General features: G+C 60.1%; 1 protein-coding gene across 2 annotated transcripts; it reads right to left on the bottom strand.

The window, feature by feature from the left end:
- Positions 1–847: 847 nt before the first annotated feature.
- On the bottom strand, positions 848–25,472 carry EPS8L2 (EPS8 like 2). Of its 2 annotated transcripts, none has more exons than XM_027860176.1 (21): positions 25,286–25,472; positions 21,343–21,407; positions 21,023–21,078; positions 19,115–19,179; positions 17,195–17,356; positions 16,282–16,431; positions 14,279–14,358; positions 13,914–14,059; positions 13,496–13,572; positions 13,231–13,357; positions 12,926–13,014; positions 12,113–12,187; positions 11,574–11,722; positions 11,181–11,310; positions 10,917–11,029; positions 7,830–7,932; positions 6,437–6,556; positions 4,019–4,124; positions 3,177–3,360; positions 2,871–3,003; positions 848–2,314 (listed from the first exon to the last, which is right to left on the bottom strand). In XM_027860176.1, the coding sequence occupies exons 2-21, from the start codon at positions 21,384–21,386 to the stop codon at positions 2,237–2,239; spliced, it is 2,187 nt and encodes a 728-aa protein (XP_027715977.1). In that variant the 5' UTR covers positions 21,387–21,407; positions 25,286–25,472; the 3' UTR covers positions 848–2,236. The 2 variants fall into 2 exon arrangements, with proteins under 2 accessions (XP_027715977.1, XP_027715978.1); XM_027860177.1 differs by lacking the exon at positions 25,286–25,472 and adding an exon at positions 22,193–22,260.
- Positions 25,473–26,331: the final 859 nt, after the last annotated feature.

Raw genomic sequence — 26,331 nt, 5'->3', positions numbered from 1 at the left:
TCTCTGATCTGGAAGGGGCCTCCAGTGGAGCCCCTCTGCCGCAGGCAGCTTTTTCTGGAAGAGCAAGCCTCCTGCCCCGAGGTTGCTTGGTACTGCCCACTCTATCCATCTCCTTGTGGTCCCTCGTTTCTGAGCACCAACCCCTTCCCCTTTCCCCTTTCGGAATCGTAATTAACATCATCATTGCTTCTGGAAAGGGTGGGGCAATCTTCTCCCCCCCCCCCCCCCCCCCCCCATCCTCCCCCCCCCCCCCCCCCCCTGTCGGCCCCCCCCCCCCCCCCCCCACGGCCCCCCCCCCCCCAGCCACGGCTTTCTGTTCTTTTGTTGTGGTGAGGCCTTGCACAGCTTCAACAGAAGCACAGAGAAGGTGCCAGCCAGGAAGGGTTAGATGTGGAATGACGGGCAAGGATGCTGCTCAGTTCTCCAGGCTGGGCCCCTACACCTCAGCCCGCTGGTAGAAGCCTTCCCAAACTTCTCACCCTGGCACAGCGCTGGGGCTGCCTCCTGGCCCTGCAGGGCTCACCGCCCTTCTCTGGCCCTGGTATGGGCTTCCTGCCACTCCATCCTGGCCCAGCCTGGCACTGAGCTCAAACACAACACAGAACTGGGAGGCACCTCTGAGGTCACCTAGGTGAACACCCTTACTTTGCAAGGGGGGAAACTGAGGCTCGGAGAGAGGAGTCAGAGCACCTCCCCAAGGGCACCCACTTAGTTGGTACTGGAGCAGACTTCAGGCTATTGGCTGTGAGGCTGGGGCTCTGGTGGTCAGAAGGGGGCTGGGGCCACCCAGTGACCTATCCAGGGGCACCTTGGGGGCTCCCCCCAGGGCATACAGAGAGCCAGTGGCTAGTAGATACATCAGCATTTTTAATGACTCTTCCATGGGGGCCCTGTGCCCTGTGATCTCTGCCTGGGAGACAGAGGGTTAGGGTTAGGGTGTGGACTATAATGGGTCCTCTTCCAGGCTGTCTGAGCCAGAGCTTCTGGATACAGTCCTGCCTGGTCCCTGGGCTCCAGGTGGGGGGGGATGGAGTCAGGAACTTGCAATGGGACTAATGTATCAGGACAGATGAGGCACCACCCCACAAACCCCGGCAGCCAGTCTTTGCTGCTCAGGTCTCCTGCTGAGCCCGGACCCTCCCCATGGCTGGCCCAGTGCCTCCTGAGGAAAAGAAAGAAGCCCTTGTGGGCACTGGCCTCACCCCCAAGGCCAACAGGCGAGCATGGAGGGGGTCCCTGGCCTTCCCAGAGTCCCACAAGGCTGGGGGCAGCAGGAGTGGGCCTCAGCTACAGCAGGAACTTTTAGTCCAGAAAGAGGCTGGCGGGGGGGTAGTGACTGGGGGTGAATCCCCCTCCCCCACTGTCCAGGAAGAGCCTGGCAGAGAGGGAAGGCGGTACCAGGCACCTCACAGGTCTCTCCGTCCAGGCCCCTCACCTTGAGGAGGGCACCTGGGCTGGCCAAGATGGGTCGGGGTGGGCCCCAGGTTCCACCATGCCATGCTTTCGCCCTCTCTTCAGGGCATGGCAGCCAGGCCAGAGGCTGGCTGAGCTGAGGAGGTGGTCCAGACCTCCCGGTTGGCTCTCAAGCAGAGGGGCACTGAACATTCAGGGTCTGGGCTGGGCTAGAGTTGGGGGCTGTTACTGACACATTCCATTGAGGCCCAAGGGGCCAGACTAGCGTGACAAGGACGGCCTCTTCCTCGATGTGGAAGCAGCTGCCCACTGGACCTGAGCTGGGGGGTGGGGGTAGGCAGGGCAGCCAAGCTCTGAGATGAGTCTGACTCTCTCAGGACGTCTCCTCTCTGATGCACCACATGTGAGTGGCTGTGTACGTGCAGAGAGCCAGGAGGCCTACTCAAGAGAGGGATGGGGCGGAAGGGTCTGTGACCAAAGTCTTGTGGCTGGCTCTGGGGGCTATCTGGAGGCCAGGTCAGCCCTTCTGGGTGGGCCGCGCAGGAGCAGCTGGAGATGTCCAGGGCCCGAGAGTGAGGGAGTCCTGGCCCTGGGGGCCCAAAGGGAGGGAAAGATCGGGCCTGGGTGCAGCAGGGCAGGGGGGCCAAGTGGGGGCAGGGGGGCCAGGCCTGCTGCCGCCATGCTGCCCTGTGTCCACGTGGGGGCGCCCTCCCCAGAAAAGAGTAGGGATATAAAATAACACTTCACACAATACTGAGGAGAGCCCCCAGGACGGTAGTGCTGGGCCAGGGAGCCCCCTTTCCTCCCCAGCCCAGACAAAGGCCTAGCTCTGGCCCTCTTCCATGGTCTTCTTCTGGAACTTTATCAGAAGCTCCTCCAACTCGGACCCACCCTGGTTTTTCTAAAGGAGAAACAAAAGCAGGGTGGGGTTTCAGTTAGACCAGAGACTTAAGAGGGGAAAAGGAGAAGGGGGAGGGGGAGGAAAGGGAGAGAAAAGGGAAGAGGAGACGGTGAAGGAGGGGAAGGGGGGAGGGGAAGAGGAGGGGGGGAGAGGGAAGAGGGAGGGGGAGGAGGAGGAGGGAGAAAGGGGAGGAGGGGAGGGGACAGGGAGGGGGGAGAGGGAGGAGGAAGGGGGACAGGGAAGGGGGAGGGGGAGGAGGAGGAGGGAGAGAGGGCTTAGACAGGAACCTGCTCAGAGACTGGGGATGTCTGGGTGACTCTTGAATCCTACCCCATCTTCAATGTGAGGGTTCCCAAGGGAGGGGAATGCTTCCTCTGCCCCCCTCCCCCCGTACATGACCATCTGGAGCTTTGCTGGGGGGGCCTGGAAGCCCCGAGGATGGGGAGGCACACAAGATGGGGAGACAAGGACAGACGGGGACCCCGAGCAGAGAGAGGGGCTGTGGCTGCAGGGGAAGGTCAGAAGATCAAGGCTGAGACCATGGGGGGGGTCCAACCTCCAAGAGGCCCTTCTGCACGGTCAGCTGGCTGTAGACGCGGGCGCCCTCATCCCCGCACACTTTCTTCAGCTCCTCCTTGTTAAGGGAGAAGACCTGGGCGCCTGTCAGGATGCCGAGGTGCTCCACGATCCTGGGAGGAAGGGGGCACAGGGTGAGGGTGGCAAGGGGGCAGTGGGCCCAGCGACCCTCAGCTTGACTCGGCCCCCTAGGGCTCACTACGGCCCAACTCCCAGGGCTCCCTCGCGGTCCTGGCATTCAAGGCTCCAGCCCCGCCCCCACTCCCCGCCAGCCTCCAGGACTCACCCTGGGCTGAAGGACTTGGCTTCCAGCCACATTCGGACCTCCTGGGCGCTGGAGCCGTAGGTCAGCGGGGCCACCACCGCCTTGCTCCTCTCCACCCGGAAGTTCCTCGGTGGAGGCTGCCCTTTGGGGTTGGCAATCTTTTTGACGAGCTCGTGGTTGAGCTCATCCATGTGGTGGATGAGTTCTGCAAGAAGCCGCGAGGCCAGGTGGTCACTGGCTGTGCCCCTGCCAGCTCCCGGCTGCGCTCCTCTCTGGCCTGCTGGGACACCCTGTGGCCTCATGCTGGCTTGAGGTCGACCCCAGGCCCTGCACTGCCCCTCGGGGGACTGTCCGGTGTCCTGCCCGGTGTTTGGAGCTCCCGAGGCACCCCCTGGGGGCACGTTCTCTCTCTGGGGGTCTCCAAGCCTTCCTGTCCCCTGCCGACCTCACTCCCACGCTAAGGGTTGGGGGTCATGTTGGCACTGGGAGAGGGGAAGGGCCTCTCCTCCTCCAGGTGGGTGGGAATGTGGTGCCCCAGAGGGCCCTGTCTCCTAGCGGGAAATATGGCCTCCCCCCCACCCCCCAGCTCAGCCTCAGTTTCCCCAAGTGCCCTCTCCCTGATCAGCCTGGCCCTGGTCCTCAGATGGTCTGGAACCCTGCAGTTCCCCTCCTTCCTTTGCCATCAATGCTGTCCGGCCCCTCCCCCACCCCGTGAACAAATTCCTCTCATTCCATACATTAACGTCCTCCTTATTTCTCAGATGAGTAAACAGAAGCCTAGAGAGCAGAGGTCATGGCTCAGGCCCAGCCATGCCTCCTCCTTCCTCCAGCCCTGCTGTGGGCCCAGGATTTCAGTGACTCACGCTCTTTGGCATCTCTGTCCCCTGTATAGCTGGGAGGCAGCTTGTGGAAGGGGCTGGTGGAGCCTGGGCCCCGGGGACTCAGGTCTCCTCGGTATTTCTGATTGTCCTGGAAGAGGGAGAGAAGGCAGAAGCCCCATTGGGTTTGGGATTTTTGGTTTTAGTCCTTTGGACCCGGGGCAGGGCCAAGCTGCCCCTGCCAGATTCTGGGCATCTGGAGAGACAGCGACTGAGCAGTGAAGGGGCAAGGGTGACCTGGCCACTCGGCCCTCAGACTGCATGAGCCTCGCCAGGCCATCCAGGCAGGCCGCTCTGTGGTCCTGCTTTGCCAGGGACTGATCATCAGAGTGGCATTCCTATGCTCCCAGTGAATGGCACAGCCGTCTCCTGCCCCGAGCCCCACCTCTCCTGGTGATCCTCTGTCACTCTGCCTTACCCAGTGGCCCCTATCCAAATGCCAACAAACTGCCTTTCCTTTTAGACCCCTGCCCTCGGTACACATGCTGCTTCCTCACTGCCCCCCCCTTAGAATGTAAGCCCCTGGAGGGCAAGGCTTGGCTTGTCTTCTCAGACCTGGCACACACAAGGTAGCTTTTCGAGGCCTGCTGGAGGGCAGGGGATTTGCAGCTTTGGTGAAAGTGCCCAGTGTGCCTTTAATCGCATCTTTGAGGTGGAACAGAACAGGCTTCCCATCACCCTAGGAGCATCCTCTAGGCTGCCTCGGGTACCCTGACGCCACCTGAGCCGACGGTCCTGCGGCCCACATCTCTCCATCTGATCCTCTGGAACAGTGGAGGGCACATTTGGGGGGCATGGAGTCAGGAGGACCCGAGTTCAAATCTGGCCTCAGACACTTGACATTTACTAGCTGTGTGACCCTGGGCAAGTCACTAATTGCCTAGCAAAAACCAACCAAACAAAAAAACCCAAAAACAAACAAAAAAGAAAGTAAGGTATCTGAATGTCCTCTTCTTAAGGTTGAAGCAGTGTCTCTAAACCCCAAGAAGGGTAGGTATTGGTGTGATGTCGAGAGGAGGGCTGGCTGTGGGCAGGGACTGCCCTGACCTTATTCTCTCTCCGTGTCTTTCTCTCCTCCTCCCTCTCCCCGCGCCCCCACCTCTGTCTCTGCCTCTGTCTCTCTGCCTCTCTCCTCTTTCCCCCCACCTCTGCCCTTGTCTGTCTTTCTCTGTCTCTTTCTTTCTCTTCTTCCCTCCCTCTCTACCCCTATTTCTCTCTCTCTTCGTCTCTTTCATCTTCAGTCTTCTTACTTGCTCCCTTCTCTGCTGTCTGCAAATGTGTCGGGCCTGTGCTATCCTGAATAAACCTTTACTTGGCTTTGCTATGTCCTCTCAAAATCTCTTTTCCTTTCACAATCAGACATCTAGAAAAGCCCGTCTATACCCACAGTCTGCACTCCTCCTTCCAGCTGCCTGCAGTCCAGCTTCTGGCCTCACCGCTCCACAGAAGCTTCTCTCTCCCAGCTCCCTGGGATTTCTTAACTACGTCATTGGGGTGGGGTGCGGGGCCCCTTCTCAGTCCTCATGTGTCTCGCCCTCTCTCCAGCACTGGACACCGCTCAATCAGCTGGACGCTGATTCTCTCTCCTGCTGAGTTTTGGTGATGCACTCTGGGTGACTCCCAGTGCTGTCCTGGACCCCCTTCTCTGCTCTCTGGGTAAGCTCATTGCTCATGTGGGTTTAGCATCTCTGTGCTCGTGGTTCTCCAATCTAATTAGCCAGCCCCTTCCTCTGCCCCGAGCTTCAGTTCTTCATCACTAGCTGCCTGGTAGAGGGCACTCCTCAGCTCTGCCCCTAATTCTGCTCCTCCACCAATCATCTCAGTCGATGCTAAGGCCACTGCCGTCCTTCTTGTCCCCTTGAGGCTGGCCACTGGGAATCCGGAACTCTTCTCCGGTGCCCCTCCCCACTCCTCCCAGGAGGCTTCTGCTTACCTGGGGAGATAGTGCCAGCCAGTCTGGGCCAGGTGTCAGCAGGGTGTCAGCAGGGTGGCTTTCAGCTCCTCTCCTCTGCCTGGCTCATGTCCCTCTCCCCGCACACCCTCTGCACACTCACTAACCACAAGGGCCCCCACACACTTCCAGACTCAGATTTCAGCCTCTCATCCTTGTGTTCCTTGATACCTGTTGACTGGCCTGAAACGCTCTCCTTCTTTCCTTCTGTCTCCTAGAGTCAGATTCAGCTCGGCCATCACCTCCTACAGAAGATGGCCTTCCCCTCCTCACTGGACATCTCCCGGTGTTTGCTGGGCCCTCGTCCCCACCTCCTGCCCCCGTGCTCCCTGCCCCCAGGTAGGACAGGAGCTTTGGAAGAACAGGAGCTCCTTCCCAGGCCTCCGAGTGACCCCATGGCTGCTTCATCAGCATGCCTTAACGGGGCTCAGCTAGGTTTCCTAGCTCCACACCTGCTCACTGAGTGGGTACGCATCCTCCAGCTGGATGACGTCCAAGATGTTGAAGGGCACGTAGCCAGCCTGGCCGCTGCGGTTCCTCAATTTCCACCACTGCTTGTTGTCTTCCAGCACCTGGGAGGACAGTCCAGGGTCATCTTCAGGTCATCACACTCAGCCCTGACAGTCTACTGACCTCTTTCTTACCCACAAAGCCTAGCTTCCCTGGGCCACCTGTTCCAGGGTCTCATGTCCCCACTAGCCAACTCACTAGGGCTAGCCTGGGCTGAAGGGTCCCCCTTCCTACGACCAGCCTCTCAGAGCAGGAAATGGCCTTAAAGATCACCTGGGCCCAAGCTTAGGCCCAGACAGGGAATAGAACTCGCCTTAGGTCACAAGCAAGTTTGTAGTGACCTAAAACCCAGGTCAACTGACTGCTAGCTGGGTCGCTGTCCCCTGCTCCGTGTGGCCTCTCTCCTCCCTCGGTAGGGGAAGAGACCTTGCAGAGGCTTCAGCTAGTGGGCAGGAGTCTCTGTTGCCTGGGCTCTGCCCTCTTCCCACCCCCACATTCATAGGGTCTGCTGGGAACATGAACCGTCTGGCCAGAGGAGGCTCCAAGGCAATTCTACCCCACACTTTGGCCATGCCCGCTGTGCCCCCTGCCCGCTAAGCCGGGCTGGGCTCACTGGGGCTTCTTCCTCGCCCTCCCCCCATACCTTTCCCATTGTAGTTACCATCCCTGGAGCAGATGACCTGGATTTGGGCCACAGGGGAGCCCGGAGGATGACTGGCCCAAGGAGGAGAGCGTCAGCCCAGTATCCATGGGCTTCTGCTTCGTCCAAAGTCTTGGTGCGCCATTCCTTCCTTCTCCTCCCCCACCCCCAACCCGTGGCAGCTGCTGGCTGTGTCTGGCGCAGCTGAGCTCCAGGCTGAGCCTGGCCCTTTGTCTTCTGGGCACCAGGCTCTCTCCCCGCCCCCGGCCCCCCCCAGCTAATGGGGCATACAAGGGATCTCAGAGCTCTGCCCCTGTGGCTCTCGGTCAGTCAGAGAGGCCCCAGAGGGCTCCCTGTCTTAGCATAGAGACAGGGCTTTGCTTGGGGCAAATGCAGTGTTTTCAGGGTGCCTGCCCCAGGAGGACAGTGTACAGGGCCCAGCCAGGCCCTTGAGGGCAGGGGGAAGGGGAGGGGAACAGGCTCCCTCATTCCTTGGTTGCCAGGACACTTAAGTCCTGCTCCAGGCCAGGGACAGGTCTTTCTGTCTTCCCCCTCCTGCCAAGAGCTGGTACAGGTTCCTGGCCAGGCCTCTCACCCTGAGGCCCTAGGCAATGGCAGCCTGTCCTCACCCCAGCCCCAGCCCCAGCCCAGGGCCCAGGGAAGGAGAGCAGAACGGGCTTGGTGGGCCCTCTTACCTCCAGAACTTCGTCCTTCAGCACAGATAGTTCGTTGGCATTACGCGCCGTGAAGTCATAACGGATTTTGGCAAATTTGGCCATGGCCGATGGCTCAAGTCTCCTGTGCAGAGAATGGCAAGGGGCTGGTCAGGGGGTGTCCTCCTCCCTCCTGGCCTATGGGGCAGGACGGCAGAACAGAAGCGGTGGATGCAGCAACGGGGCTGCCAGGGAGAGGGTAGGAGCGCAAAGTGGGTCAGCCCTGCTGGGCCTCCTGGGAGGGGATCCTGAGCAGACGGAAGGCAGCAGGCAGGGAGGGAGGGGGCAGTGACTGAAGAAGCTGGGGAACTGGGAGGGTCTAGGCCGCTTACCTTTCCCCATCAGCACCTTGGGCGTAGCTCGGAACAAGAGGGAACAGAGACCCACAAAGCCCCAGACATACTGGGAGACAACTCCCCTCACCGTGGAAGAAAAGAACCCAGAAAGCAGCTCCAGGAAGCCACAAGCATCCCACCTTTCTGACCCGCTGGAATCTCCAGGTGCCGCATGTGAGAAATTACTAACTGGCCCTATGAAATTCTTCCAGTCACTGGAAGCTGGGGGTCACTGCCCGGGGCAGAATATCTCAGCCCTCAAAGTGTCCCCCTCCCCTGGGCTGGGGGCTCCCATCCTCCTGCAGTCACTAAGAGCTATCAGGAGAAGCAGAGACACGGGAGACGGCCAGGATGTCCTCTCATGAAGCCGCAAAGGGGATGGATTGGCACAGCAGGGCACTATGATCTGGACCTGTCCCTTCAGTGGGACTGTGAGTCATGTGGACTGTGTAGGGTTCCCAGGGAAGGTGGACCTACCAGACAGGTGGATTCCCTAGCAACACTGAATTCTTTCTCACATGGAGGAAGCTCTTGGTTCCAGGGTGATTTTATAAGGACTTTCTACCTAGTCCTTAAGGCTCCATAAATTTCCTGAATATTTATATACTTGAGTATGACTCTTTTATGTTTGCTGTCTGGTTAAATAAAATCTGCCTTATAGACAATGTTTCATCAGCCAGAGCCCTTCCACAAGGGCTGCAGGTACTTTAGATGGAATCCAAAGGGGAAACCCAGGTGGCCTCATGGCGCCTACTGAGAGACACCCCAGAGCCCGAGCCTGATTCGCGTGAACTCTGAGCCCTGCTCACGTACCACAGGTTACCTTCATTCGGCCAGCTCCCCTCGGAACCAAAGGGCCCCTAATAAGTGCTTTGAATCCAACTGGAATGAGTCGAGCTGAACAGAAATCTCTGGTCATCAGAAGGTCTATAATTTGGGGGGTTTCTTAAATGTAGTTTTATTCTGGAAGGAATATAGGTTTAAGAAACCATTTTCAATGCCACTACTGAGCATATACCCTAAGAAGTCTATCAACATGAGGAGGAGACCCACCTGTACAAAAATGCTCCCGGCAGGCCTATTTGTAAGAGCAAAAAAGGCGAGTCAGGCCCTGTGCCGAGTGCCTGGGGAGGAGTGGGACAGAAGGTGGGCACTCTGCCCCACAAGAACAGTGGAGATGAAGCTAGCAGAGAAACAGGGAAGGTTCAAGGCGGATGCAAAGTGAAGACAGCCAAGCCAGCACCACAATATGGCCCCTGCTGGAGGAAGACAGCGGGGCGCAGCTCCCTGAGCAAGCTCGCCCAAGCCCTGCCCCTTCAAGAAGCAGGAGGCAATCCTAAGCACCGCTGCCTCCCCCTTTGGCATCACGGTGCCCACTCCACAGTGTCATTAGAGTAAAGGGCTGTTTTCTGTTTGTTTGTTTTTTGGCTAGGCAATGGGGTTGAGTGACTTGCCCAGGGTCACACAGCTAGTGAGTGTTGTGTGTCTGAGGCCGGATTTGAACTCAGGTCCTCCTGACTCCAGGGCCGGCGCTCTATCCACTGCGCCACCGAGCCGCCCCATGGCTCTCCACTTCTGCTTATAACTCAGGGTTCCTATTGCTTTGGTTTGTCAGTCTGCTTATTTGGATGTCATTAAACTGATGCACCAATCAAAGACAAGTCAGTTCAGGGAAACGCTTTCACCACCAAGGTTGCCAGCACCAGACGCAGTGTGTGAAGGCCAGAGGTTGCTAGTAGCAACGGCCTTCAGAAAAGCCTTGTCTGGAAGTTGGACCCCCACCCAGCTAGCCTCCCAACTGCTCCTTTTTTCAAGGGGGCGGATAGGATATGCTCCCACCAGAAATTAGAAAGTCAGCCCCTTCTGATCGCAAACCTTAAGCTTGGATTGAGGAGGGAGCCCAGAGTCTTTTCAGTTGCTCCCCCCGCCCTCCACATGGGGCAGCCTGTTTGACTAGGGGACAACTCCACGGAGTCAAAGGTGCCTTGTGCAGACCCCCTCCCCTGACTCCCACAGTCAGCAGAGTCTCACACTGGAGTGGCTCAATGCCTCTCCCCCCCTCCATGGCAGCAATTTCTCTCTGCCACAACAGGCATCAGTGTATTGTAGCAGGAGGGCTGGGTCTAGAGGCCTGGGTTCAGATCCTGGCTGCGATCCTGCCTAGCTAGGTAAGTCACCACTTCCCTGGGACAACACCTTCAGTTCAGCCTCCTGAAAGTGCCCACTCCACGGCGGCATCAGAGTAAAGGACTAGAAAGAGTGAGCATTAGCCTCGTGGATGTCCTTGACCACATGGAGAAAGAAGGCCATGGAGAAGAGCAGGCTGAGGGCTGAGGGCAAGAAAGCCGTAACGGGCGCTGACGGGGATCCGAGGACCGTGACGGCGGAGGCAGCGTGCCCTGGCCCGGCTCGGGAGAAGGGCTCCCCTTGCCTCCGCAGTTCTCCAAAACTGGGTCCAAGAAGCCAGGTAGACCCAAGAGCTAAGGAGCAGGGAGGACATTATTCCACCGCTTAAGAGTGGTGTTTCCTTAAGTTCTGAAAGGACAATGGGGCCTTGGGCTGACCCTGGGAATAACAATCCATCTGGGTAGCTATAGAGTGAGTGAGCCAGGGAAACAGGCTACTGCCCCCTGGTGGCGCTGCCCCCTTATTGCAAGTTCCATTTCAACATGTTACCAACCCTAGGAACGTTGCCTCGTTGGCGCTTTGGCAGGGCTGGGGTGGGTGGGGGTACCTGTCAGTGTTGGGGGAGCCCCCTGGTGGGAAGCCGTCTCCGGGGGATGCAGGCTCGGGGCCTGGGCTCTGCTTCAGGGAATGGCGGTAGGAGAACCCGTTGGCCGGGCTCAGCTACGGGGAGAGAGGAGGGAGAGGAAGGTTACCAGACAGAGGTAGCGCACCTTTGGGGCTGCTTCGCCCGGCTCAGGCGCCTCCCCCAGCCCCATCCCTGCAGGTGGATCCAGTCCAGCAGAGCCGCCTCGGGTGTCGCGGTCAGACTGACCTCAGTGTCCGGCAGCGGCCCACCTTCCACTTCCCAGGGGGCCCCCTGCAGCACATCCAGTGGGGGCTCCCAGCCGTTGTGGAACTTTGGGATGTAGGGGGGTACGTGCACATCTCGAGGCCACTCGGCTCTGGGGGGACACAGTGGGCAAGTGGGCAGGGCAGCCCCAGCTCTCTCTGGCGCCCCCTCTCCCCAGTCCAGGCTCTTGGGTCCCTGCTCACTCTGTCCTCCGGGGTCCCCCTGCCCGCCCCACTGGGGTCCACACTGGCCTCATCCACCTCACACTGCCCCTTTGCTTGTTTTCCATTGCCGTCCCTAGGGAGGATGGAGGAGAAGGCGGGCCTGGTCTTGCTTTCTCTGGGACTGGGGTGGTCCTCTGGCCAGGCGCCTTACCGAGAGCGGGTCCACAGCTCTCCCAGCGACTCCCAGAGTGCCATCTCCTTGGGAATCAGGTGGCCCTTCAGGAAATCCACAGTGTCTCGTGACAGCAGTGGGCTGGACACAGAGCGGGCAATGTCAGGGCCACCACAGCTGTTCATGATCTAGGACCAGCAGGACCCAGGCACTCAGGGGAGGGGAGTGCAGCGAGGTCCCCATCCTCCTGCCCTCTCCTTCCCCAGCCAGGCTTAAAGCCCCACCCCACCCAAGGCTGACCCTCCTCCCTTCAGCTGTGAGTGTGCTCCAGGCCCGGCTGCATCAGGAGCACCCCTGGGCCATTTCTGGCGCCTCTGGCCCCAGAACAGAGGGACCCATACATCTACTGAGAGTGCACTGCCGTAGGGCCTTTGGCCACAGGATAAACTCTGTGACATGTGGGGAGAGGAACACCTCCCCCCCCCACTCCTACTGTCACGGACACCCCGAGCAGAGCCTTTCCTGGTGGGTGGTCTACTTCTCCCCCACCCTGCCAAGCCAGGGGGGTGGTTAGTTACCAGCTCCAGGGGCCCGAGGAGAAAGTGAACCAGTTCTGCGGCACTCGGGTTCTGAATGTGCTTTCTCAGCTTGGCCTGGTCAAAGGAGGGTTGCTGATGGTAGCCCAATTCCAGCCACACACTCTCCCTGCCCCCCCAGGGCTCAGAATCTCAACAACAGAGTAGGGGAAGACATGGGGTGGGGCATGGCATCTCCCCTCGTGGTCAGGACATCGGGGTCCCACTCTGGAGACCGAGGCAGGGGAGGTGGCTTGAGATATTGCATCGTCCCCCACTGTGGCCAGGACACTGAGCCAGGCACAGGAGAAAATGGAGGAGGGGCATCTCTCCCTCCCTCCCTCCCTGTGAACAGGACAAGGGACACCCAGGGAGACTAGGCAGGGACGGGGTTTGCTTCGTGTAGTCAGGATCCTGGAATCCCGTCTAAGAGTCTAGGCAGGGGAGGTGGGCATAGGCTACTTCTCTCTGGGTAGAGGAAATGAGGACAGAGCATGGTCAGGGTGATTGGGCCCATCCGTGAGATACAGAGAGGGGTGGTAGGGGAGCCGTCTCCTCTCTGTGGCCAAGACACCAGGTACCATGCAGGAGACCCAGGCAGAGGAGGAGCTGGGCCAGGGTGCTGGAGGCCCGCCCTGCGCCACCCCCCCTAGGCTGGAACTGGCACGGGCAGCTGTGTGGGGGATGGGGGAGGGGGTGGGGTGAGGATCTCCTTCCTGTAGCCTGGGTGCTAGAGTCTCACCCAGCAGATACAGGCAGAGGGCAGGGGGGCACAGGAGCCTGAGGTCCCACTGAGTGGAGCCAGGTAGTGCTTACCAGGAGGTTGAGGGCCAGTTTCATTTTCTGGAAGCAGTCGATAAAGTCTGCCTCGGAGGGGGGCCTGGCCCTGAGGGTCAGGACCCCCTCTGGGGAGAGGATGGAGAGAGGGGAGGTGTGAAGAGGCATTGGGTGGGACCCTGCCTGGGCCCCAGGGCCTGGCCCGCCTGCCTCAGGTGAGCCCCCCCCCCCCCCGCGGGGCCCCCCCCCCCCCCCCCGGCCCCCCGGTGGGCCCCCTCCCCCCCCCCCCTGCCCCCAGGCGGGCCCCCCCCCCCCGGCCCCCCGGGCCCCCCCCCCACACACACCTGCCGGCCCTTTCTTTCTATTCTTCTTGCCCTTTTTCCTCTGGTTGAGCTGCCGAAAGGCTTCTGCAGCCTTCTGCAGGCGGGCCACAAACAGCTCGATGTCATCCAGGGCACAGTTGAGGATTTGCTGGAAAACCACACGAGGCTGCAGCGGCCTGTCAGCCTGGCACAGCTCCCTGGGGACCCCCGCCCCCTGCTCCAGGGGAAAGGGTGTGAATGTCCTCGGCCCCCTCCCCGGGCCTAAGCCACAGGGTCTGACACTCACCGTCTCCTTCTCGATCTTCTGGGCCAGGACAGCCCTGGGCTCCTCATCCAGAGAGCCAGAGTCTCTTCGTCCATAATCTGGGGGAGGGAGAAGAGCCCCTGGGACCTGCCCTGGGACGCTGCCCCACCCACCCTACTTGATGCCATCCCTGAGTAGGCATCGTGGGGGAATGGCATGGGCCCTCATGGGGGGAGGGGCCCAGGAATGCCAGGACTCCTTGTGGGCTGGGACCTGTGGCAGCCTCTCGAGAATGGGAGTGGCAGGTGTTTCTGTGTCTGGCACTGAGGCGAAGGGCCAAACCAGGCTGGGGGATGGGGCATGGAGACAGATTAATTCAGGGAGGGGGCACTGTGCTTCTTGGTCAGATGCCTCTGAACCAGGGCCCCTGGAGAACGCCCGCCGCCCATCTCAGCTCTACCTGGCACACTGGGGGACACCGGAGGGGCCACACGATTCTTGGAGCTGTGAGGGGGGCCCCCGGCATCTTGGTGGAAGGGGATGGGGGCAGGGCCCTGCGGTGGCGGAAGGATGGACTGGCGCTGCCGGATCTTTTCCTGGTGGCCCCTGGGGGACAACCATGCAGGTCAGGAATGGGAAGGTCAGTGGGAGTGACCAGGGAGGGGACGGTGGAGGGGCCAGAGACCCTGCTCTTCCATGAGGGCTATGATGCCTGGAGCAGGCTAGAAACCCTCTGAACCTGCCCCATGCCCCCTCCCCATCCTTAGGCCCCTGTTCTGGGCATGGCTGGGACTGTCCCTTTTCTGCCCCCAGACTCCTCCTCACTTGAGCGTCTGCGGCCGCATCTTTTTCCCCAGCTTGCTGTCTGCCAGGGCGCTCTCGATGTCTTCATGCACCAGCTCTGCCTGGGGCAGGGGAACAGCAGGGAGCCAGGGTCAGGGTGGGCAGGGAGGGAGGGAGGCACAGTCTATGTGACCTTATGTGTGTGTGTAAATGCGTGTGTGAGTGTGCATGAATGAGTGCGAGGGTGAATGTGTGACTATGAGGGAATGTGTGAGAATGCTTGTGAGTGTGTGTGTGTGAATGTATGTGAATGTGTAAGGATGAATGTGTGTCTATGAGTGTATGTGTGTGAGAATGCTTGTGAGTGTGTGTGTGAATGTACGTGAATGTGTAAGGATGAATGTGTGTCTATGTATGTGTGTGGAAATATGTGTGTGTATAAATATGTACATGTGACAATGAGTCTTGAATGAGTGTATGTGTGAGAATGTGTGTGTACCTGTGGGAGTATGTGTGTAAGTGTGGGTCTGTGAATGAGTGTATATATGTATGAATGTGTGTGTGTGAATTTATGTATGAGTGTGAATGTATGTGTGAGAGTATTGTGAGAACGTGAATGTGTGTGTGTATCTGTGAGTGTATTGAAGTGAATGTGTGAATGAGTATACGTGTGTATTTGTGTGCGTGTGTGTGTGTAAGTGTGAGCTGGGACAGGAGTGCATTGTGGAGCACATGTGTGAAGGACCCCGCCTGGTCTGAGGACCCCTGGGTCTAAGCCGGGGGCATGTGTGGAGGGGTCAGGGTTCCACATGAAGCAGAATCGTGTCCATGTGGACACCCAGGAGAGGTGCCCCTGTGCCCCTTTGTGTGGACTCTGGATTGGGGGTAGGTGTCTCCTCTCCAGGTCTTCCTGTCTATCAGAAGGACCTCCGTCCAGGTCATGCCCGCTCTCTTCTCTCACTTAATGACCTCCAACCCTCTTCTCTAGGCAGACACACAGCATGGTAGAGTGGAGTTTGGATTTGGAGCCAGGAAGCCTAGAGTACAAATTCTGACTCTGAACGACCATCGGTGTGATCGTGGGCAAGTCACGAAACTTCTCCGTGCCTCAGTTTCCTCATTTGTAAGACAAGACGTTTGGACTCATCGTCCAGCTCAAAATCTACGATCTGAGACTTCCCATATTCAGCCCCAGCCCAGCATCACCAGACCTCTCCAACCAGCCGTCCCACGGACATCTCAACCTCACAGGCTTAGAAGAGAGCTCATTCCCCCTTTCCCATCCAGGGCATCCCAGAGTGACCCCCTGTCCTCACCCACAATCACCTGGCACCTTAACAAGTAACCTCCCCACTCCCTGCGCCTCCACCCTACTGCAGACCCGGGGCACCTTCATCTGCTCTGCCCACTCCCCACGTCATCCAGCCGCCAAGGTCCCAACACGCCACCTCCCTACTCAGTCCAGCGGCTCCAGCTGGGCTTGCAGAGCCCTTCCTTCCCTGGCCCCCTCCCCCCACGAGCGTTGGCCTCCTGGCTGCCCTCCCCCAGCCTCAGATAAAGCGCTCCCTCCTCCCCTGGATGGCTTTGCTTCTGGGATTACCTCCACTTCGCCGCCATCTTGGCCAACACCTACCCAGCACCTTACAGTGCTTTACAAATGTGATCTCATTTGGTCCTCACAACCGCTCCAGATGAGGAAACTGAGGCAGGCAGAGGTGAAGTGCCTTGCCCAGGGTCACACAGCTAGGAGGCGTCTAAGGCTGGATTTGAACTCGGTCTTTCTGACTCGGGGCCCAGCACTCTATCCACTGACTAGAAGTCCTAGTCGCTTGTTTGCGCCTTAGGGTTTTTGCTTTGTGCTTGTATTCTGGTGCCTAGCACAGTGCTTGGCAGAGTCAATGCTGGGTGAGTCACTGCGGATTGAATGGCGGGTGTGGTGGAGGTGTGTGTGCTCCCACTCCGCCCCCCCCCAGCTGGGTGCAGTGTGGCCTGCGTGAGGGCTGGGCAACGGGGACCAGACGCAGGGCTTTGTTGGGGGGGCTCACCTCCACCTCATCGCAGTAAAAGAAATGCACGTCGGGCTTGTGCTGCTCGGAATCCTGACACACCAGTAGCAGCACTGAGGGGTAGCGAAGCTGGTTCAGCACCGTCTGACAGTGCTGCACCGTACCCAGGGGAAAATGCTCCAGCTCCTCCTGGCGGGGAGGGGGCGAGAGAGGGGAGACAGGGCCCCGCTTCAGGACCAGCCCTGGCCTGCCCCAGGCCTCCCTTACCTTCCTTTAGGCCCCGCCCCCAGAGCCCAGCCCCAGCCCCTCCGTACCAGGGCTCACCTCCCTCACCTCCCTCAGGCCCAGACCCTCCCTCCCCTAAAGGAGGACTGGGCAGATCCCTCCATTCATCCCAGGAGCCCACTGGCCCCAGGTGAGCAGTATGCAAATGAGATGCAAAGTCCTTCCCACATGGGCCCACTACAAGGGTAACAGGTCTCTGTAGACCTGGCATAAATCCCAGGCCCTGTTTGGCTCAGTCCAAAATCCTTGCTTGGTCTCCCCATGTGGCTGCACCTGGGCCTCAAGGTCCAGAGGCCCTGTGCCCCCCTTCCCGTGGCCCTGAGCTGAGCACCCCCTCCCAACAGCTCTGTGCTCCCCTCTCAGCAGTCCTGTAGTCCCCCCTCTTGTGGCCCTGTGCCCCACCTCCTGTGGCCCTGAGCTGAGACCCCCCTCCCAGCAGTCCTGTGCCCCCTCCTGTGGCCCTGAGCTGAACACCCCCTCCCAGTAGCCCTGTGCCCCACCTCCTATGGCCCTGAGCTGAGCCCCCCTCTCAGCAGCCCTGCAGCCCCACCTCGTGCCCCCCTCCCAAGTCCCTGAGCTGAGCCCCCTTCCCAGAGCCCCTGTGTCCCCCTCCCATAGCCCTTTCTAGGTTCCTTCCCCACATGCCCCTCAGGACCTCAGGCCTTACCTGGGACTCACAGTCCAGCAGTTTCAGGGAGGAGTCATTAACTTGTAGCAGCATCTCTTGGGTCCAAATCTTGTCCTTGGAGCTCAGCTGGATCAGCTTGCGGATGGCGTCTTCCACGGTGACGATGGCCTCACTCTTGTCCATCATGAATGTGGCCAAATGCTGAGGGCAGGGGGGGAGGGGCGTTAGTCAGGAGGCCCCAGGCCCTCCCTTGGCAACATCAACAGGAGATCTGCAGGGGATGCCCCTCTGAGGGGCTCAGGAACAAAGGAGGAGCAATGGAACCCCAATTCTGAGGTGACTCTGCTCATCTGGGAGGGGAGAGGAGCTCTGGGCTGGGGTGGGGGCAGAAGGCAAGGAGGCTGATCTGGGTGAAACACAGCTCCCTCCCCAGCCTGTCTGGACCAGCTGGGGAGGTGAGAGCGGCCACAGCAAGAGACAGAGGAAAGAGGAGGTCTAAAAGCAGCAGGTGCCCCCTCCCCAGTGTCCTGGGGCTAGCCCCCATCCGTGGTCTCTCTGCCTCAGACGACCTGGGCTGCCTACAGGTTTCAGCTCCAGCTGCATGGGGTGGTGCCCAGGCTCTGGGAATGTGTGTAATCCCACAGCACCCTATGCAGCAGAGGGGAGCCACTGGGCACCAGGAGCCTGCAGCCTGGACCTCTTTCCTCCCTTCCCTTCTTCATTCTGGCTGCAAGCGATGGAAAACCTTTACACCCATAGGCACTCACTGACACCAAAGTCCAGGGTCCTCCACAGTCCCAGCTCCATCTCAAGGGGGCTGGCTGACAGGCTGACAGGAAGTCCATGCAGGGGGACTTACTTGTCCGTCTTGTCCCCCCACCACTGTGTCCTTGCTGCCCACCCAGCCCAGAGCTAGAGGATCCCAGAGTATGAGCAGGGAAGCCCCCAGGAGTGACCCCGACCAGCCCCTTCACTTGCCAGAGGTGGAAAGAGGCCACCAGGGGAGGGTCCCCACTGACCAGCAGCTTTGGTCTCCGGCCCCTTCCAGCCGCATTGGCCTACTCTCTCCCTGGCTCCCAAAGGGCCCAACCAGGCCTCCAGAGGGGCCTCCAGGCCTGGGCTGTTCCTCATGCCCTCCCACTGCCCCAAAGCACAGGTAGACCTGTGGAGGAAGGTGGCAGCGTGCGTGCAGCACAGAGGACACCCCACAAGTGCAGAGGGGAGCTGAGCTCCCAACCAGGAAGTTGGCTCTGCTCAGGACCTAAGCTCCCAGATGGCTGGCCTCGAGCTTGAAAGCCGTCTCCCGAGTTACTGGTTAACTGCCCGCCCTGAACACCTGGTTGGGTCACTGGACTCTCTGCCCCTGGCTCCTGAACTTGGTCATGAGGCTGGCAAGGGGCCTCCACCTTCAGTGGTTTCCTGACTTCAGGGTCTCTCCTAACTGGCCTGAGCCTCAGCCTGGGGCCTGGGGCTTGGTCACTGCTCTTTTGTGATTCATGCCTCCCAGCTGCCTGCACCCCCACTCCCCTAGTGAGCACCCCCACTCCCCTAGTGAGCGCCCCCAAGCCTGGAGATGAGGGGCCGGGCGGAGCCGGGCACCCAGCCCGGAGCCTGGCACCAAAGATCTGTCCACCACGCTCCTCCCCAGGACGCTAGGGGACAAACTGATGAGAGTTCCCAATTCCCAGGCTTCTAGCCAGTCAGAGGAATGGCTCCCAGTGCCCTGGTCTTGGGAATCAGGAGATCTGGACTTTATTCCCTCAGGGACCTTGGGCCAAGGGCCCAAGTCCTTTTCTCTGTGCCTTGTTTTCCTCTTTCCTAAAATGAGAGATTCCTCTGTGCTGGGGTTAGGGGGGGCAGAGGGGAAGTTCTTGGGGGGGGGGTGGTCCTCAGGGTCTATGCAGACTCGGGAGTCACTGCCTGACAGCTTTGGCCACAGGGTTGGAAGCGCCCCCTCACCTGGACGTGATACTGGGACGTCTCATGCATGATGACATTGGAGTTTGAATATTTCTTCCTTTGCTCTGAAACACAAGGACGAGACAGGGGCGGACTGACCTTTCCTCCTCTGGCCTGGGACTGGGGTGGCTGAAGGGGAAGGGGCAAGGAGCACCTCCCGCCCACGCCCACTCAGGGCCAAGGCCTCCCACAGTTCCCAAGGCCAGGGTGTGGGACCAGGTCAGAGCCTCTGCCCTTTGCCTGTGGGGGCTGGAGGGAGAAGCCTAGTCAGCCCTGGAATGCAGGGTCAGAGCTGAGTCAAGTGGCATTATCACCCTGCCTGCGGAGGGAGCGGTTGGAGTTACACACCAGGAAGGACTTTGTGGCAGCAAGGAATGTGAGGTGCCTGGATGGGTGACCGGCCCCAGTGGAGGGCGCTGAGGGCCCCTCGGGGAATGGGGGCAGGGGAGCTCCAGGCACAGAGCCTGCCCTCCCCCCCCAGGAGCTGCAGGTCTGAGTCAGGAGCCAGGTGGTCAGTGCAAGCCTTGGAGGGGGAGGACAAGCAGGGGCCCCTCTTCTAGATGCAATTGGGAGGAGGGGTCTGAAGAGCCTGGGGAGGACCCATGCCAGCTCCCTCCCTTGGGAAGCCCAGGTGGACTCTTTTCATATTATTTGCATCTGTACCATGATTATATTCAGAGCCCAAAGGAGCTCCAGCTTCCCCCTCCCCCCTTTCTTGGCCAAGAACCTTGAGGCTGCGCCAGCCACTCCCCCCCAGGTTCTGAGCCTGCCCTTCAGTGCCTCTGCCAATGCACCAGAATGAGACCGTGGGTCCCTTCAGAAGGGCAGGTGGCCTACTGTCTCAAAGCACAGGCCTGTCCCCCCTCAGGGAGGCACCCACTTTTTCCAGCCCCTGAATCCCATAGATGGCTCTCGACTTGGAGAGAAGGCGGGACCAGACCTCTCTTCCCTGCCCCCCAGGAGGCCTTTGCAGACAGACACGAACAGAACCGAAGCCCTTGGGGATCTGGTTGCACCTGATTCTGGAAGAGGGAGTGGCCCCGGGGGAGTAAAAGTTACCGTCCCATGAATAAGTAAAGGCAGCTCCCTTTACATGGCTGAGGACACACAGGGATGGTCAGTCTGGGAGCCCCTAGCGGAGAGCAGGCCCAGCCCCCCAAAAGTGGACGGCCAGTGAGCCCCCATGGAGAGCAGGCCCAGCCCCCCAAAAGTGGAGGGCCAGGGCAGCCCCCATGGAGAGCAGGCCCAGCCCCTGCAGGGAGCCCAGGGGCTGCACTGACATCCTGGGCTTTCTTCAGGTCCCAGCGAAGGCCCCCCCCTTCTACAGGCGGCCTCTCCCCATCCTCCTCACTTGCCCCATCCATTAGCAGCTCCTTCCCACTTTGTCAGACTGGGAGTCCTCCGGAGCCTTCCATTGTATCTCCAGCCACGAGCCCAGTGCCTGCCCGGCACACAGTAGGTGCTCTATAAATGATTATTCCCTCCCTCCCTTTTTCTCCAATGGGTCCAATCCCTCATTCTGTACAGCAGGAAGCTAAAGCCGAGACAAATGGTGTCTTGTCTAAGGTCACGCAGGTAGCCCGTGCCAGAGCTAACATTCAAACTCAGGACCTTGGACTTTGAGTCTGGCCCACTTTTCCTTGCCCTGCACCGTCTCCCAATCAAAGACTCTAAATGGAAGGGACCAGATGCCCTCAAACACATCCCTCACAAAAGCTCAGCCACCCTGACTCAGCCAGAAGTCACTACCTCCTCCTGAGGCGGCCCCTGCCACCCCAGGACAGCTCAAATGAACCCCCTCCCAGGGGCCCCTTCCTGAGTTTTCTCATCTGCGGGCCCGCCAAGTGGGGGGCCCCTGCCAGGGCGATCCCCTGCTCTCAGCCCAGGCTGGTCCAGAAGGGCACTCACCATACAGGTCCTTAGCGCTCATCCTGGCCATCCCATCCGAGCGCCCCATGCTGCCGCTACGGGGAGGAAGAGATGCAGGCGTGGGCCACGGAGCAAGAGCCTTCTGTGGCTTGTGCTCCTGCCCTCTGCCCTCCTCCGTCTCCCACCCAGGAGGCTCTGCCCAAGGGACCAATCCAGAGGAGATCCAGAGGTGGGACCTGCTCCTGCCCCTGCCCCCTCCCCTGCCGGGGGGGGTGGGGTAGGGGAGAGATGTGGATCCTGGTAGGCAGGCCCCTCCCCCAGGAGTGCCCACTGCCTGCCCGCCGGGGGCCCCGGCTCACTTGGGCGATCTGGTGCCACTGCTCAGAGATCCCAACTGGTTCATGGTCTATCAGGAGCTGTCCGGCTACAAGAGAGAACAGGGGAACCATGAGGAGCAGAGAGGGGCTGGGAGGGTGGCCCTGGCGCTCAGGCACAGTGACCCTGTTGATCATCGTGCCCTGGGAGGAAGGCTATCACCCTGTTAGTACCGAGAGCTGATAGTTAAATGTTCAGGGTGAACATTCACCTCACGAGTGGGGTACGAATCAGGGCTTGGTTGTTTTACCAACTCCAGCCTGAAGAAGGCATCAATGATGCCAATTAAATGTTTCAAAAGTGTGTCAGGGGTGCATTGTTTCCTGGAGAGCCGGTTGTTAAATGATTAGCAGCGTGCCCCTGCTCTCACCCTGCCTTTACTGGCGTTCTCAGATTGAAATCTTCCCCAGCTGAGTGACTGCTGCTCACCAGTGAGGTCAAGAAGAATGTGACCGTGCAAGTCACCAAGCATTTATTAAGTGCCTGCTGTTTGCCACGCACTGTGCTAAGGCAGGGGATTAAAGGACAGACTGGGGAGGGCCTCTGGCACAAAGGCATCTTCTTAGGCATTGGGGCCAGGGGCCCCTCGAAATGGCAGGGCCCATGCCCAGGCAGTCCAGGTCTGACAGACCAACTGCCCCAAGCCAGGGCGTGAGAACCCGCCTGCAGAGGCTGGCTTCCTGGGCACACTGACATGTGTGTGGGGGGCGTTGCTGTGCTCATCCATGCACATGCACACGCACATGCACGGACTCGTGTGCCTCTGCCCACACATATGTGGCACGCACGCACCCGTTGGCCAGGAATCCCATAAAACAAACATTCTGGGCTCACCCAGGCTTGTGTTTCTCACACACATTCCAGACATTCTCCCAGGGAAGAGGCCAGAAACACTTGGGTCTGAGCCTAGCATGTCCTTGCAGCTAGCAGCCCCGTGCTGCGTCCTAGAAGGAGCCAGAGACCCAAGTCAGGGCCTCCCCAAATTCTGCCTCGGGCCCTAAGGGTCAGAGCGGCACACATTTGGGGCAGGGTGCAACCCTGCCTGAATCAAACACTCTCATTTTACAGATGAGGAAACTGAGGCAGTGTGGCAGGGGAGCACCTTCCCCACCAAACCCTGTGGTCCTCACTCTCCTCTAGAAGTCCCAGACCACCTCTCCCAGACCTGCCCTGGCCCTCGGGGAAGGCGCTCCTAGCCCCAGGACTTCCCCTTCCCGGTGGGGGTTCCCAGCTCCTGGGCCCCTATCACTCATAGAAAAATGGGTCGGAGGGCATCACCACAGGGGTGAGTCCAGCCCCTGCCTTATGGGGGTCTGCAGGCTTTCAGGGTCTTGTCTAAGGCCACAGAGTTTCAAGGAAGAGGCAGAGCCAGACGGGAACCTAGAACTTGGAAATTCTAGGAGCCTGACCGAAGAGGAAGGAGGCAGAGGAAAGGGGCAGAGAGGGCCTGGGGAGGGATGGGCCCATTCTCACCCCAAGAAGCTAGCCAGCTTCCCCCTTCCCTGTCCGGGCCCTGGGACTGCCAGTAGAGAGTTTTGAGGGGTAGTGCCAGGCCTAAGCTCCTGGCATCAGGCCAGTCACAACCAGCTGTCCACACCTTAGAATGGCCACCTTTGAAAGATATGGGAGGGGACTGGAGATTAGAAGCCCTGTCTCCCCTCCCCACACAAGGCTCCCCCACCAAAGAGCTGAGGGCTGGGTCCCTCCTTTGAGTGTCCATGCTCTCTGGGCCTCAGTTTCCCCATCTCAGAAAGGAATTCTGGGAGGTGAGGGTGGCTGGGGAGGAAATGAGGTAACTCCCTTCACCCTGCCATGCCAAGCTCCCCATTTCTGGTTGCATGGGGGGGGCACTAAGAAAGAGGGCTTTTTGAGGCCTTGGGCTGCTCAGGGTCAGAAGGGGGAAGTGCACTTGCCCTTCGGCTCACTGCAGTCCTGGAGGAAGGAGGACAGGGGGGTGCCTCAGGGCCCACGGAGGGCAACCCAGGGCAGGGCTGAGGGGGAAGCCCCAGTTCTGACTGACGAACCTCAGGGAGGGAGGGGAGAGGGCAGCACCCAGAACCCGCCCCACCTGGGGCAGGAAGGGCCCCTGGGCAGGGAGAGGCAGCAAAACAGGTCGCAGGAATGCCAACCACCAGCTCCAAGTTCAAACTCCAGCTCAGCTGCAGATGCCTGATGACCTTGGGGGAGGGCTGGGGCAGAGGAGGCGGGCTGGCTCAGTGAGCAGGGCTGCAGGTCTAGTCTGGGGCCTCTGAAAGAGGGACAGGAGGCAGGCCTGGGCCAAGAGCAAGTCTTCTCTGGGAGGAGGGAGCCGGCAGAGGGCTGACCAGCTTTGGGGGCCCGTCTGGGCCTGTTCTCCCCTTGGGCTGCCTCGAAGGGCCAGAATGCAGAGAAAAGGCTAGAATGGACTCCTTTAGCCCTCAGCGCCCTGGGCTCTGCTGCCCTGCCTCTGACTGCCTGCCCCTGGTCTTCACAGACCCTGCCTTTCACCTGGGGGCTGCTTGTGGAGGGGCAGGCCTCTCTGTGGAATAGGGGCACCTCCCCTCCCTGAGTTAGAATCCAGCCTCAGACACTTCCCAGCTGGGTGACCCCGGGCAAGTCACGCCACCCTGCTGGCCTCAGTTTCCTCAACTGTAAAATGAACTGGAGAAGGCAATGGCCAATCACTCCAGTGTCTCTGCCAAGAAAACCCCAAACGGGGGGAAGAGTAGGACGGCCTGAAACGACTGCACAACAAGCAGTCGGCTTCGCGCCCCGGTTCCCCTTTGTAACTCCTTCTCCCGATGTCTGACATTGATGGGGAAGCTTAGCCCCATCGCAGGTGAGGGGGTCAAGGGATCGGACCCTGAGTGTAGGCTGCCCTAGGGGCTTGGAGTCCCACACCCGGAAGAGGCTCCCTCTTCCGGCAAGCTGGGCCACCTGAGCTTGAACCCTGACTGTGAGTTGTGCCCCCGCCCCCCTGGCCTGGGCAGAGGCCCTCCTGGGGTCTGGGGTGTGGAATCTAACAAATTAGTCACTGCTCTCACGGCTAGCGGGTCAAAGGGCAGCTCCCCGGCTTGGGTGAGGCTTGGGGGGGGGGCAAGGGGTGCGCAGGGCAGTCTCTACTCCCAGCAGCCCTGAGGGGCGGGCATGCTGACACCAGGGGAGTCAGGACGCCTTTTTTACACAAAGGATGAGGTTCCCCATCCTGCCCCCCAACCTGCCTTGCCCCGCCCCCTCCTGCCTTTGTGACGCAGGGGAATATTTGGGTTCCCCTCCAGGCCCAGAGCCCCAGGGCCGGGTGGGGGTCAGGGGGCCAACTTAAAAATAACCCAAGCGTCCAAGAACCCCCACTATAGTCCCACCCAGCTGGGCCTGACGTGCATGGGACAGCCTTGGGAGAAGCAAGACCCAGTACGGTGCCCAAGATGGAAAGAGAGGCGAGCTCCCATCAGCGCCCCAGCCTGGGGGCACAGCGGTCCCTCCACACAGGCCCAGACCTCCCCCCTCAGCCGCCTGCTTGGTCCCCAGCGACGCGTCAGCTCCTCAGTGCTGGGCCCCATGTGGGGAAACTGAGTCACAGAGCAGGGGAGACATCTTAGGCCTCAGAAAGGTTCTTGGACACCCTCTGGCTCACAGTGGCCCCAGCCCCCGGGGTGCTGGCTCCAAAGCAGGCCCCTCCTGGCAGCCCGACCAATCCGAGCTGCTTTTGACCTTTAGCAAAGGCAGCCCTTGGCCAGGTCCTTCGGGGTGGACCTAGGGCCCCGCGGCTCAGCTCGGGTCCCCCACTTGGGACAGAGGTGAGTGCCCAACCTGGATGACCCTCAAGAGATAGTGGACGATGGCCGGGTGCCATAGTGGGGCGTAGGAGAGGGAGCTGGGGTCTCCACGTAGGCCCTCCCCCACCTCCTTCAGCCCCCGCACCGCCCCCAGCCTGGCCCCCAGCCTGACCTGGGAGCCTGCCGGCTCTGCCGGTCACTGCCTCCGCATTCCCTGTCCTCTCGGCTCCTGTCCTGGGTGTCTCTCCCTCCGGCAGCGCTCTTCCCCGCTGGGGGATGTACAATGGGGCACTTGGACTGGAGGGGGCCCAGCAGGCAGGCACCGGGCAGAGCGCTACGCTCACTCGTCTGGTCCAAGGAGCGGGGAGGGAGGGAGGGAGGGGCGGGGCACGTTGAGGTGGGATGAGAACCTGAGCAACAGGTTACTGTGTAACCGGAAAGCCTGGCCCAGCCAGCTGGGGAGGGAGCGGGGAGGGGGAGCCAGCTGCCACCGGGAGAGAAGGAAGGACAAGGAGGAAAAAGGAAGCCCCGGTGGGAAGAGGGGAGAGGCGGAGGAGGGGGAGAGAGGCAGCCCCAGGCCCCTTCTGCAGCCTGCTGGGGCAGAGCTCTGCCTTACTACCCAGGTGCCCATCCGCCTGGGCAGAGGGGTGCCGGGGAGGCACAAGTGACTGGCACCCAGCAGTCACTTAATAAATGTTGATCGATGGAGCGACTTGTGGCTGATTCCACTTCCTAACAGGGGAGGGAGTGGGGTAATAGGGTAGTTGTGAATCTTCCCCCTCGTTCCCTTGTTAGGGGCTCCAGAAGCTCTGTAACTGCACCCCCAGGGGCTCCAGGTCTGCAGCTCCCCCCAGTCGCTCTAGAAAGGTCTGCAGCTCCCCCTAGGAGCTCTAGAATGTCTGTCGCTCTCCCCAACCTTCTCCTCCACCTGCCCCAGTTCCACACAGATCTCCAACTCTGACATTCCCTTATCTGACCGTATCTGTGGCCATCCCACCTCTCCCTCGGCCTCACATCCCCTAACCTGATGCTAGGGTACAAAAAGAGACACAAGTCCCTACCTTCAAGGAGGTCACAGTAGAAAGGGGAAGATGATCTCAACTGGGCCCTCACTGCTGCCAGGCAATCTTCTACACCTCCCTAACCGACACACTCTCCCACCCTCCACAGTGGCAATTCTAAACCTTCTCAAGCTTCCTGTGGCTCCTCCTCCTCCCA

The sequence above is a fragment of the Vombatus ursinus genome, unplaced genomic scaffold (genome assembly GCF_900497805.2).
Source record: "Vombatus ursinus unplaced genomic scaffold, bare-nosed wombat genome assembly UNPS02014176.1, whole genome shotgun sequence".
Taxonomy (NCBI): Eukaryota; Metazoa; Chordata; class Mammalia; order Diprotodontia; family Vombatidae; genus Vombatus; species Vombatus ursinus.
Note: the sequence above shows the minus strand (reverse complement) of the source record. Positions and strands in the feature narration are given on the sequence as shown.